Genomic DNA, 14,812 nt, shown 5'->3' on the forward strand with positions numbered 1-14,812 from the left:
TGTCTTTTCGAACAACATGCACAGAAATTTGTTCTGCTTGTGTTTCATGGGCCCCAATACCTTTAAATCGAGTCAATTCAAAGTTTACTTCTCAAAGTTTATTCATCAAAACAAATTCCTGTGCCAGGGATTTTCTTTCTAATCCTTTTTTGTGGTTGGAGGTTGCTTAGATTTACGTCAAAGAGTAAATAATATAACATTTCCATTCCGGTGACATACTGTTTATAGAGTTATTGTATTCAGCCCTGGTGCTTACAATAAAGTGACTCACTGCTCAATATATTCACCATCGAGTAACGGTGTTGATTTTGTAGCTCAAATGCTTAAGCGCTCACACCGCTAGCTTAAAAGTGGGTCAGCTTCCTCATAGACGACCACGCACGGTGTTCAATCAAAACGGAACGGTAAACAACTATGAAAAATCTTTTATTAAAAAGACAGATAACTGAGATTGATCTCCCTTCTCTTCCTCGCCCGAAGCGGATCTTGGGCTGCAGTGTGAAAGGTCATTTGTAAAACACGCTACCCACTTTCATTCAGCCTGGAAACTGTGCAAATGACAGGAAGATGCCGAAATAGGCCACCTTGGGTGTTCAGAACCTGTGGGGAGGCTTCACGAAAGGTCACATTTTCACTAGTTTGCACTGAAAACAAATGAAACAAACAAGAATTTTAAATAAAACGTTTTTTTTGGTTAAAAAATTATTTTTGAAAATATAAAAACAGTTTTTGAGCAAGTACATAATGTCAACAGTGTTCAAAACTGTCTCACAATGGTAAGGTTATAATATTGATTTGTAAGTTGAGCTGTCGGGTAAATGGTTATTATAGTTTACTAATACAAAAACTTTTTCTATTGATTAAAATGAAATACAATATCTGTCTAAATATTATGTGGAAACCTAAACTAAATGAAAATGAGAGATCTTATATCATAAATAAACCAAAATAGTCACTAAAATAATTGAATAATTAAAAAATATTCAATCAAATTGAAAAAATATATTCAATTAAATATTTGAGATGCACCGATATATCAGCCAATAATCAGTGTATCGGCCGATAGTTTAAAAACAGCTGATAATCCGGGCCGATTTATCGTATCAATCAAAAGAGGACAGGAAAATGCTAAAAATGTATGCTCTGTATATAGAAAATGTTAAGAAACATCCCCAGTTTGATGTTTAATATTTATACTCATTATGTGAATTAATTCAGGAAGTTTAGAAATATTAGTTTAATCATCAGAATCGGTATCACCAGATATCAGTCTGAATAATCCACTATCGACATTTAGCACCGTTGCATCGCTATTAAATATTAAATTAAAAATGAATTAAATAAATAAAAACTAATCTAAAACTAAAATAATAATCAATTTAAAATGCCAACATTGAAAAAAATAAACATGAAAACTAAAAATATAAAAGTAAAAGCTGATTTAAACTATGAATAAAACTATAATAAAACTGAAACCAACACTACGATTGCACAGGAAACATAAATATGACATCATCTGACTTTAACTCACGTAAATAAAAGTATCTGAAGTAGCCTGCGATACAGCTGAAAAAGTTACAGCTTTAAAAAAAAATGTATGCAAACGAAAATTTCAAATAACTCAAAAAAAGTCAACAGAATTATGCAGGATTAGGAAAAGTTTGTGGCAGTCTTTTGTATGAAAACTCAAAGCTGCTAAAGTGACGGACCGAAACTGTGAGTAACTTTATAAAATGCCTATGAAAACTGTGGCAGACTTTTGTGAGAAAACTCAGAGCTGACAAAATGACAGACTGAAACGGTGTGTGACAGTGTTATAAATACAATATCTACAACTTTAAAATGTCATTAGATGGGCCAAGCTTGACAGCCTTATAAGAGCCTGCACACACTTCCTTCATTTTTACCATTTAAATACACTTTTCAGGTCAGATGAAAACATCTGTGATGTTAACACATGACATTCTGCAACTTTGCACTTTAACTCCAGCTGTTCGATTTCACATTCCTGAAGTGCCAACGTGAATGCTTTCTCGTGTGACACCATTTAAAGTACACTGTAAGCAGACTCCTCACCCTCCAACATGACTTAAGGCACTTACACTAGAAACCCATTCAAAAGCATACACCATTCTGAATATACCGTTTCTCAAGCTTGAAACAGTATCATTTTTCATCAAATCGCCCAGAACAGCGAAGCTACGCTACGCTCGCTGCATGTTGGGTCATGAAAGCATGAGTGAGCACTTCAAATGAAAGTTGTAAATAATATTTCATACCAGTAAATTGAAGCTGTCTAAAACAACTGCCTCATTCTGTCTCTCTATATGCAACTGACACGAACGTAACCTGAAACAATCGCTTTATTTATTGTTGTACCCGGTTGTGTGTGTTAAGCAGCTGACCACAAGAAGTGCCCTTGATGAGAATTTACAAAGTCTGTAGGTTCATTCCAACACCTAGTGAGATTCCCACCTAGACAGCAGTTTAGAGCATCGAAGGAGCGCTTCCAACGTGAAGCCGTTCCAAAAAGAAGACCGAATAATCTTGCATTCTAAATAACCTCATTGAGGCCAAATGTTACATTGAGTCTACATGAGGGATGCATGAAAAGAAAACTGCTCTCATAATAAACCAATGAAGTGTCTGTGGTAAACTGGATTTTTTATACAAAAAATAAAATTCTGTCATTGTTTAACCAGCTGATCAATGGCGGTACCCATTTACATCTATTGTGTGGACCAAGGGGCAATCTTCCGGTCTCTCTCGTGAAACCAACACGGAAGTGACTAAAACCGCAATTCATCGACTGGCCGCTAGAGGCTGGCTCTAAAACAGAGCAGAATCTCATTGAGCCCCATGTTAAAATGGCCGACTTTACAGCACAAAAAAACATGTTTACAGCCTGGTACAAAAAATTATTTTGGTCTATATAGGTCATTTTACCCTTCATGACAACTGTGAGGAGGGTGATTTTTTATATTAAGCCTTAAAATTCTGCTAAATAGTTGCGTGGCCACCTGAGTGACAAGTGGTTTCAGCCAACCGGGCGCCTCAGCTCTAACCACGTCCCGCCTCTTTGCCCCTTTACCATTATCCGGGAGTGACGTGCGATGCCAAGATGACGACGACCGGCTCAGACTAATTTAGGCTTCATTTTTACTCTTCACAAACCTACGGGTGACGTCACGGACACTACGTCTATATTTTATACAGTCTATAGTGTGGACACAAAACCAATGCAAGTGAACGGGTGCAGCCGTGGTTCCGTTACCAACATTCTTTGCAATATTTTATTTTGCTTACTTTCTGCTGAAGAAATAAAGTCAAAAAGGTTTAAAATGACAAGAGGAGTACGTGATGACAGAAATTTTATTTTTGGGTGAAATATTTCTTTAAACAATCAAGGTGTACAGTACAAAAATGGACAAAACATTACACTTTTAAGGTATTTTTTAGACAATACATTATCAGAAAAAAGGTTTAAAACTGTACCTTTTCTGTTGCTGGAGTGGTACCCTTAAAAGTTCCTTTTTAGGGATATAAAATGTGACCCTGGACAACAAAACCAGTCTTATGGGTCAATTTTTCGAAATTGAGATTTTTACATAATCTGAAAGCTGAATAAATAAACTTTCTATAGATATATGAGTTGTTAGACAGGACAATATCTGGCTGAGATACAACCTTTAAAACTCTGGAATCTGAGAGCGCAAAAAAATCAAAATATTGAGAAAATTGCCTTTGAAGTTGTTAATCAGGGGCACTGTGGCACACCATCCACTCACAAAAATAAAGTTTTTATATATTTAAGGTAGGAAATTTACAAAATATCTTCATGGAACATGATCTTTACTTAATATCCTAATGATTTTTGGCATAAAAGAAAAATCGATAATTTTGACCCACACAATGCATTTTTGTCTTTTACTAAAAATGTTCCCGTGCTGCTTAAGACTGGTTTTGTGATCCAGGGTCACAAATGTTCTTTTTGGGCACATTATGGTACCCTAAGGACACTTTACTGTACTGTACCTTTGGAGGTACACAAAAGGAACAATACAACAATGTACCCAAAAAAGTACATTATATTATGATCTTTATACCTGTGAAATACAAAAAAGTACCTTAGGGTACCACCCCAGCAACAAAAAGGTACAAATTTAAACCTTTTTTCTGAGAGTGTATTATATGACACTCCCACCATAACTATCCAACAAGCATACTAAATTTTTAATACATCTTTAACCATATCTTTGAAAAAAGAGTGAAGACGTCCAAAGTTGGACGTCACTTTTGGCCTCCTCGTAGTCATTCACCAATTTAGTCTGTTGCTAAACTAATAGAGTACGCATCAAGATTGCATGCGATTGGTCCGTATTTGCAACAACAACTATCGCACTATCATCAAGAAATTGAAATAAATCGTTAGTTGACAAAACTTTATAAAACTTTCTACTTATGCGGTGCATTTTAAATTATTTGACAGGTGAAGTAGGCAGATGTCTACGTAGGCAGTCACTAACTCACTAACGTTTTGGAACAGCCGAACCTGTGTGTCTGAAATGGAAGTTGTAAAATGGAACTCTTGCAACAAATGGGCGATTGAGTACATTTTTCCATTAACGGAACAGACCTAGCATTGAACCGCCGGAGAGAGACGTTGGAAAACTGCAGTCAGATGGTCTACGTGTCATTTTCTTAGCTCTGACTGCTGAAGATTACGTGCACGAGGTAGGGAGCTGTTGTCAGACAAACTAGCAGTTGTCTATTGTTTGTTCCGGGGTTGTAAGTGCATTTCTCTGGGTGAAAGCGAGTGCTAAATGACTTAATGTAAATATAAATTTCACTTGAATGAGAGAAGGGGAGTGTGGAAGTGGTGGGGTGTTTATTGTAATGCTTTTAGTCCCATGCTAGCGATGTTGGCTGGAGCTCACTTTCGATGTGGCTAAATGAAGATAAACAGCCTCCATTTTGCAGCTTTTTCTAAACCACTGGGGCCTCTAATGCATCTCTAATGTGCGTAATGTGTGTTTGTGGGCTTTTGTGCGAGAAAAAACATAACTTCCTACTTACTACATGTAGAAAAATATGTTTTGTTGCTTATTTTTCGGAACCAATCTAATATTTGAAGCACGATCACAAGGGTATGATATTTTTTAAAGTGTTTGGCAGATGAACAAATGTTCCTGTCTTGACTACCAGATGGTTTACTGTAAGTTAACTGTTTTTCTCTTGCACAAACACATACACACACTTTAACGCCAATCTTCAAGTGTGTCGCGAAAACTGACCATTTATGTCTGAATACATGGACACAACACAGCAGGTCAAATGTTTAACTACCTACAAAAGTTCTGTTCAGATTATATTAAACTACATTTTCAATACACAAATAAATACCCTTCCTTGCCCTCTATAATCAATCAAGAATTAATTGGCTTTAAAGCTTATTTATGGCCCATTATGAAAAATGATGATTAAATTTGTTCTTGAATAAACTCGTCAATGTCACATAACATAGTGGTCGACTTACAAAAACCCTGCACCATCTTGGTAGACTAACTTTACACAATAATACTATCAGCCTACATAAGCCATACAAATATTTTTAAAGGTCCAGTGTGTAATATTTTGGAGGATCTATTGACAGAAATGCCATATAGTATACACAACTATGTCTTCAGAGGTGTATAAAGACCTTACATATTTTTATTACCTCAGAATGAGCTATTTCTATCGACTTGACCCTTGCATGGAATTCGGCATGTGGTTTCTACAGTAGCCCTAAATAGACAAACAACTCTACAGAGCACGTTTCGTATACGTTATCTCCTTCGGCAAAGAAGCAAAAATGCAACGACATCTTAGTCCTGTGTCAGCCACCGTAGTGCTTCAAAAAAAAGGGGTGGAGCGAGCCATTGGATGCAATTCCCAACCTCACCACTAGATGCAGCTAAAATCTCCACATTTCTCCTTTGAGGCTAGTTCACACTGATCCAACAAACGGCAACAAACACCAACATTTTAAATTCTCATTCACATTGATCCAACAAACACAAACAGGGGTTCACACTGATACAACAAATGCTAACAATGTACAAATTAACAAATTCATTAAATATTAACAAAGATGAATAAATGCACAACACAATATATAGCACAACAGCGAGAGACAAAAGTCACAGAAAGCTAAAAGTTTACTGAAAAGTCTTTACCAGAATTTTTTTAAGAAACTTTCTTGTCACAGCTATTCAGAAGAAAAGAGTGGATTTTAAACCTGCATGACTTATTTTCTTCTGCAGAACACAAAAGAAGATATTTTTAAGAATGCTGGAAGCGAACAACAGCAGTACCTATTCACTTCTATTGTGTGGACACAAAATCAATGCAAGTGAACTAATTAAATCCACTGTATTTTCTTATAACAGAATCACAGGTTGCCAGGAAAAAAATGAACAAGAAGTAAAAAGCGTACAGTGTGGAAACCATTGTTTGGTTACGAACTTTTTTTTAGATGTCTTCTTTTGTGTTCTGCTGAAGAAAGTAAGTCATGCAAGTTTGAAATGACAAGATAGTGAGTAAATGATGGCAGAATTTTCCTTTTTGGGTGAACTATCCCTTTAAATACTTGCTGTGCAAAAGTGTTCCTGCTCAACTGGTGGGTCATGGTGCTAGCAAGGTTGTGGGTTCGATAACCTGTGAACTCGCATAGAGAAACCAACAAACAGACAAACAAACAAAAATAAAAGTTGACTGTAGTGTACAGTAGTGTAAGTTGCATATTATAAAAAGGTGGCATAGCATAAATATAAAAGGTGTCAGTAAGTAAGAAGGTAATCTGTAACTCAGTCAGTCAGACTCCGCCCCCCTTTTAATAATAACAGTATATTTACTAAAGATCTGTAGCTAAACGATCCCTAAAGATGACAAAAGATCTCTAAAATCCTCTAAAAAAAACAAAGCGAAAGCTCATGTCATTGAAATGAGCACAGGTCATATTTTGTATAGTCCAAAATAGAACTGGTTTTATTTTTTCACATTTTTTGTAAATATCTGAAGGAGGCTTCAACTCCAGAGCGTGAAACAACAGAAACCCTCTCCATTTCCTCGCAGGTGTTTTAGCTGACTCTGTAAACCCGACGTGTCACTTCGCCCTAAATTTCTTTTAAATTAATTTAAATGAATGAGCTTCCAGTTCAAGTAGTGCGTGGCACTGAAATCATTCCGACGCAGATAACAAAGTGACAGTGGTTCTCACACGCAAATCCTGCATAACTGATCAACTCAGTTAGTGATGACATGCAGAAATTGAAAAGATGTTAATGTGGCACCGTGTAATGCGAATCGTGGCCTTCTGGGTTTCCAGAAGCCGTTGAATGGTACACAAGAGCGCATTTATGAGGTGATACTCCCATTCAAAAGCAAAGTAGGCACTTGAACCTATAACGCTCGATAACAAAGATGAGTTAATCTCATCATTTATGAATGCGAAGAAAGAAGTTATTTGTGTGGAAGCTGATTAGTGGCGACGGATCGGCCACGTCCAGAAGCCAACGCTGCAGGCATCAACAAGTGAGAGAAAGAAAAACGACTGAATCTTTGAAAAAACAGATTTCACAAGGGAAGACGGGAAGAGAATTAGAGAACGAGGTCTTTCAATGTAAATTCAAATCGGAATTGCTCTGTGTGAATACGCCTTTGATGTTATCCCAAATAAGATTTATTATTATCACAGAGACAAACCCGCTAAATTCGAGTTAGGAGGGAGAGAGGGGGTGGACAGACAAGATGTCGAACATGTCGTGTGCGTGTAATGATCGCCTGATAACATTTACTGTAAGTGCATGGCAGATGTGTTCAGACAGGCACAGCGAATTAAATCCACGTGTTTATCGCAAAGCATTGTCTTAAAGCTCTTCGCTGGAGAGATTACAAGCATTAATATCATTACTCTTAATAGACCACCTGTTGACAACAACTCTAAAAATTCTTTCGCCGTTTTAAAAGATAATTATAATGAAACGTGGTTAGCAGGAACCCATTTACCTCACTCATTTGCTATTAAAATTAAGATGTGTTTACTCATTTGACAGATTAGAAAAAGCAGCACAAAGACTTTGTATAATGAGACAGTCTAGGTCACGACTGGGGGACGGACGTGTCTACGGCTGGACAATAAAGTCGAACAATGGTGTCCTGGCGGCTTAAAGGGGCCCGATTCTGACACTTCACTCATGCATGAATACACACTCACATTCACACAACAAGGCCACTTCACATTATTCCAAGAGTGTCAAAGTGAGAAACGACGGTACACAAGGAAAAAGAAGGTAAAAGAGCGCAGGCACAATGTGGACAATAGGGCAGAGTGGGGTTGGATGTAAATAAGGAGCGAAACATATGCACTTGTGAACTTTGGGCTCAAACATCCACCTCGATACAGACTATTCTAAAAGATTTGAAACCATTTTGAGCTACTATGTATGTAAATACACGAAATCAGAACATGTACGACCAGCTGAAACACATTATTTACATATGGCATATTCCGAACACACGTATATGCTGACAAAGGGTATTCGCAAAGCACTTTGGGTGTTTTTTAACAAAGTGACATCGCCAACTATTGGTCTGGCATACAGCATTTTTGATGATCAGTGGGAACTTGGATCATTTTAACACTGTGGTTGTGTATATGTGAAACATTCTAATAACAGAAAGGAAAAACTTTGTTTTTTACTACATCGTTGTTGTGTAAATGAGCCCTAAATCATAAATATTTCTCTATTAACATCTTTCTCTACTGTGTTTTCTTGGTTATAATATAACATTTTTTCAGTTTATGTTCATATTCGTTTATATGAATAATTTATTGTATATTAATTGTATTAAATTAATGTAAAACTACTCAACGGTTATTCGTTCCTTTGCGGAGGTCTACCAGAAGTTAAGTTAGGGTCACATAACGTTTGTTTATGTTGTTGACTCTGAAACGGCCTATAAAGACAAAGTAGCAGAATCCCATACTACTGCTGCAAGTTATATTGCACGTTGTCCATACAACAACAATAGCTATATTGTGCAGAATAAAACCGAGCATACTTCACTTGGCACTTTATCCCACAATCCAACGTGCTCGATTTGACCTTTCTTTTCCAACTTGACAAATAATACACCGGGTGCAAAACCACACGTTATTTTTACGTTTTTTGATTAGCATGGGGTTAAGACATTTACAGTGGACAAAAATGTATTAAAGGCAAAATAACAAAAAAATAATGCACACCTCTCTAAACACAAAGGATGATGAGGACAAATATGATGCATACTGTGTATTGTTAAATACACTGTTTACAAATATATAAAACTAAACTATATATTGTACCTACTTAATGCAGCTATCATATATCTTGACACACACTAAAAAGGTAATAATAATACATTTTGATGAACCGCAATTCTGACGAACAATCTGGTGCAAAACAGGCTCGGTTTCAATATTTACGCTAACTGTTTCGTGTTGGCAGTACGCGTCTGAGCGTGCCAGTGCATGGAGCATGGCAGAGGATTGTGGGAAGGGTGCGGTATGTACCGGAGAGCTGCTCTGAAGGGAGTCTGAGCAGGAGGAGAGGAGTTCTTATTCAGCGCCTGCAGGAGTTTGTCATCCCAGATCAAAAGCCCATCTGACCAGAGCAGCACAGAGAGGCTTCAGACACAAGGAGCAGTTTTCATGCCGCGCATTCGACCCTGCCAGGGCCTACGGACACGCGCATGCACCCACCCCGCACGATCACATCAATCTCGATTTTATTCTATCACTCTCACATATCTCTCTTTTTAACCCTCTCTGCTCTGCTTTCTTTTCTATTTTGACATCTCGGTGACCCTTAAACAGCTCTGCTGTCTCCTGTGATGGATGCGTAAAGGAGGAAGATTCTAAAAAGGTGCCAGTTCTGCCCTCCGCAGAGATCTACCCATCCAAAACTACTTCTCCATCCTTCCTCTTTCTGCACCGTTTCCCCTTTTTCACGCTCCACTCCTCTTTAACATCTCCCTCCTATCTTATTGTTTCAGCCCACACCTCCCCTCTCATCCCATCTCTCCTGCACCCTCTCTTCTTCATGCGATTCTCTGTGGGACCTCGATGGCGCATCAAGATGTCAGGGCGTTCGAATACAAACATTCATCACTGACGCGCATTGAGAGCGTACACACAGAAAGCCACTCAGCGGCTGACATGCCTGGCAAGAGTCGTAAGAGCGCAGGCGAACGGCTTGGGATGGCGTGTGACAGTTCCCAGAAGTTTTGTTTTGGAGTTTAAGAGTCTCAAGATCTGCTGGGGATCAAAGACAACCCCGGAAAGACACCTGTTGAAGTGTGTTTACCTACGGCTCTCACCCTTCGTGTGAAGTCGTGTTATAAATATTGTGCTTGTGAAAAGCAACATCCAGCCATCAAAATACTTCCTGGTGTTTCGGGACTTTCAGTGACCGTGTAAATCAAACTTCACACTGTTAACCACAGCATTCACATCAGCTGTCAATCAAATGTCCGTGACAATTACCTTAGGAAAATTTACAGTAATAAGCTCTAGATTTCTGTGCGTGCACCACATGGTTAAAAATGTCTTTCTAATTCTCTCTATAAAGTACTAATAATAATACTTCGTAACTTTAAGGTTCAAAATAATAAAACACGTTTGACATGCCCGTTCAGATCCTATGCATACTCTGACTTTGACCCTGCCATTTGCTGGATGGGATGTTATCAATAACCTTCTGAACTCCTTGGGGTTGGGGTTTGGGACCCATCCAAAGCTGTACTGAGGTCTTGACACTAACACGGAGAGAAAGCTGCGTCTGCAGCGAACAGAAAAGTGAGAGACCGGAAAAAAGTGCCTGCACCAAAGCTAGAGCAAAGTCACAGGAGTGGGTGTTCTCATATCTGTTTTGAGTCGAACGCATTCATGCGTTAGCATTAAGAAGAAAGAGACGAATTTCACAGCCCCAGCGCTGAAAGGCCTGAGGCATCTCCGTGCCAAACGCATTTAATGCGATGAGCCCTTGCTCGCAATAATACAATCATACTTCTCAATCTTTTAATCTCGCTGCCGTTTTAAAGACTGAGACGCACCCACGCGCGGCACGCAAAATCTGTGCTCTGCTTTTAAACATCCTAATTCAATCAGTAACACACCACCCCCCTCTGAAAAACAGCCTGCCGAGCACCAGAGCGACCCAGCTGGCAGCATATGCGCTCTGGAGTGATGAATCCGATTCCAGCGAAGGCTTAACCGAATTCTGCTCTGAATCATAATTCTGAATCTGAGCGTGTCACTGTCCTTCTCTCGCCCCCTTTTTATTTCACACTCGTGCGCTTCGTGAATTCATGCTACCTTCTTTTTCTACTTGTCACTTTGACGTTCAGTCGATATGACACGTGTGTGACCTGAGAAAACGTGCGTGTTGACAGCGTATGACCTTTACCGCTTTTGTTGAGACACACACCCTCTCCCTCCATGTCCCTTCCTCTATCCATATATCGCTCTCTCTCTTTATTCCTGGGGAAAATGAACTATGGTTTTATTATAGTTCATGCGTAGTGACCATGTTTTTTTGGCATATTGATTATCATTAGTTTTACCACACTATGTGTACAAATACCATGGTAAACTACGGTATGTGTGGTAGGACAATAGTAAATTAGTGTTTACGTTTTGACTTCAATTTAAAAACTACGGCTTCATTAACCCATTGTTAATTATAATAAGGCATGTCTCTTGTCCCTTTCTCTCTCTCCATCTCTACCATGTCTCTCCCTCCATGTCCTTTTCAGACTCCATACATTCTCTCTATCTCTCTGTCTCTCTCTGAAACCCTTAGCATCTCAAAAAAGGTTTTAAATTACCCCTCCTTTGAACGACACTCGTTATAATGAGCAATGCAATTGTGTCAGTATCAATCCTATTCTTTAAAATAAATGGAAGCTAAAAAAGTATTGAAATCGCAGCATCACTTGTTAAAATAATGTTCAAACTATGAAAACGAACACCCAAACATCGTTTCATGGTGCTGAACTTCAAACTTACCTTGGGCGCGCAACATGTGGGTATTCCAGAAGAACACAAGGGCAAATATCCAACCCCACATCCCGCATCTCGCTCTCCTCATCATCACGTCCTTTATATTTCCTTGGCGGTCTATAATCCCTTTAACTTTGCCTTTGGTGAGACTGCTTTGAACCCCACTTAAGCCGGAATCTGTACCCCCGGTAGATGCTGAGGTTCGTAAAGGAGAAAAGTGCGCGCTCCGCTTCACTGCATTCATAAGGCGATTCTCATTCATCCGAGACGCGGGAGAGTTGAGCTCCGAGTCCGCCACTTTGCGTCCGGTCGCTTTTCTTTCATTTCTCGGGGCTTGGTGAAAGCTTTTTCCCTCATCATCACAGCTAGCACTTAATAACACGGTACCTTCAAACCTCCCGTTAGAGAACGGCGCGGAAAGGGACCGGATTTGCTCCAAATTTAAGGATTTGCTCCGCAAACATATCTCCATTGAGCGCGAGCCGCTCTTATGTGTCCCGAGCCGGTCCATGATGCTTTCGTATTGATCCCGGTGAAGTATTGATACGATTTAATTTATCCGCTTACAGCGTCGATATCTCCTATAAACCCGCGTTGTTTTGTCGTTTCCCGAACGGATTATCTACCCGATCGTTGCGACTATTCTCACGGCATTCGACGTTTCTTGTAGAGACGTTTAAAATCCAAACCGGTGTGCGTTGGTCGTGCCTTCATCCATTCGGACCCGGCGGGTGGGCTCTGGATAAAATAGTGCTAGATTAATTTTCTTAAGTGGTTAATTTGGTATCCAGAATACTTTATGTATACAACAGGTTAGCCAGGATTCAACAAAAATCACATAACCCAAAAATGTCCGGTGCAAACTCCTCGTAAACGAATAAACGGCTGTGAAATGGAACAAAAAGACAACAGTTGAACATATGATAAAATATGTGTGTTATATAGAATTATAAAACATATTATAAAACATATTATGTTCAATTACATACTGTATCAACGCTCTTAACTCTAAGCAGTCATGATAGGACTAGCAAGGGCGAAGACATTAAAAGACAACAGAGGCGCGCAAGCTTTATCACTTTACAACCACTTTATCTAAGTCGTGCACTGTAGCGCACGAGACAATCCCACGATTTAACTCAACTTTATATAGTTAAGGGAAAAACACAAATAGCTCTCACCTAATGCTGCGATTCTGTTGATCTGCGGTGCACGAATCCACTGAAGAGTCGCAAAAACTTGGTCACTGAACACCTGCTACCCGAGCTAAAGACACGCTTTCAATAGACTCTCGTCAAGAAATCAAAAGTTCAAGATGGTGCATTCAAAAGCATAATTTCGTCCTAAACGTGTGTATGAACCGTACCGTTTGCCCCTCAGGAACATTATTTTGTCCAGGGCACAATTTGAAGTTGAATTCTGAGTCCCGTCAGCTCCGCCCCCCTCCGCTCTGATTGGCCGGCGCTCTGCAGACTGCAGGCTATATTATTTTTCATGGGGAGCACGTGGAAAATCAAAAAGCTTGTGAAACACGGTGCCATGCGCCCCCAATCAGACAGATACATTCAGCTTGACCCCCCCACACACGCACACACACACACACACACACACACACACACACAGTACCTTTTTAGAAACTTCCATGATGCTGTCATTATTTTTAAAGCGCTCTGTTAAAATAACAAGGCTTCTTTTTATAAAATTATGGGCATATTTTTTTTTATAAAATATGGCTATTATCATTTACACACCACCAAGTCATTCCAGATTTTTTACAGAACAAAATATTATTAACAATCTCCCATTTTTTTCCCATTCTCATACAATGGGACTGGGGCTGTTGAGCTCCAAATAAACAAGTGACCAAACAAAAGCACAATCTAAACTGTTGTACACTGTATTTTAAGTGTTCTGAAGCCATACACAAAACATTTAAAGTCGGTGACATCATATAATTGATTCGGGTTTGTCTTCACCAGTCATCATCACCGACAGCAAACGTGTATTCAGATTTAAGAGCTATATTGCAGCTATATGGCATGTTTATGAGCTCAACAATGGAAATTCAACAAAATAATTCATTCTGTGTTTTATGGAAAGTCAAATTGTCAAATTGGTTTAGAACAACATGGGGGAAAGTAAGTAATGATAAGTGTAAACTATAAACTATAAAGTAAACTATACATTAAATTAACAGGGATGATTTGCAAGATTGTAAAGACAAAGGCCTGCATGATAGAATACCTCTTTTAAATTTCAGACTACCATGTCAAGGATAATGTGTTAACATTGAGCCACCTTAATGATATCAAGTAATTACTATTAAGAACACTGAACATTTTTAAATGACATAGTAATGACATAAATGATCTAAAATGATCTTAGATTTTATTGAGACTATAAATCATGTCAGACTGGCAAGAGACAAGAGTTTATGGCCAGAGGAAATTGACCTCCAACTAAGATTATTATTGAAATTAAGTTATTGATCTTTTAAAGATGAACTGGTTTTATTGACAAAATATATCAATGTTAGACAACGATCTAAATGTTAGACACTTAGATATTAGAGCGAATTAAACTTACATTGTGAATAATAATTGTTTTTGTTTGTCACACACACAAAACAACAACCTCCGTAATCTCTCTGTTGAAAACATACGGCTCTTAACTGTAGAGTAGTACATTCTGTTGAAAGCTAATGGAAGTCAGGTGGTCATGGTGATT

The 14,812-nt window shown here is 38.6% G+C and overlaps 1 protein-coding gene across 2 annotated transcripts in view; it reads right to left on the bottom strand.

Moving 5' to 3' along the window:
• sdk1b (sidekick cell adhesion molecule 1b) overlaps nt 1–13,455 on the bottom strand; it is a 188,498-nt gene extending 175,043 nt beyond the window's left edge. For both annotated transcript variants that reach the window (XM_057332366.1, XM_057332365.1), the window contains exons 1-2: nt 13,267–13,455; nt 12,092–12,970 (exon numbers count right to left, since the gene is read on the bottom strand). In XM_057332366.1, the coding sequence (XP_057188349.1) occupies nt 12,092–12,596 (505 nt within the window). In that variant the 5' untranslated portion in view covers nt 12,597–12,970; nt 13,267–13,455. The remainder of the gene's footprint in view (nt 1–12,091; nt 12,971–13,266) is intronic.
• Nucleotides 13,456–14,812: the final 1,357 nt, after the last annotated feature.

The sequence above is a fragment of the Triplophysa rosa genome, linkage group LG4, assembly GCF_024868665.1.
Source record: "Triplophysa rosa linkage group LG4, Trosa_1v2, whole genome shotgun sequence".
Classification (NCBI taxonomy): domain Eukaryota; kingdom Metazoa; phylum Chordata; class Actinopteri; order Cypriniformes; family Nemacheilidae; genus Triplophysa; species Triplophysa rosa.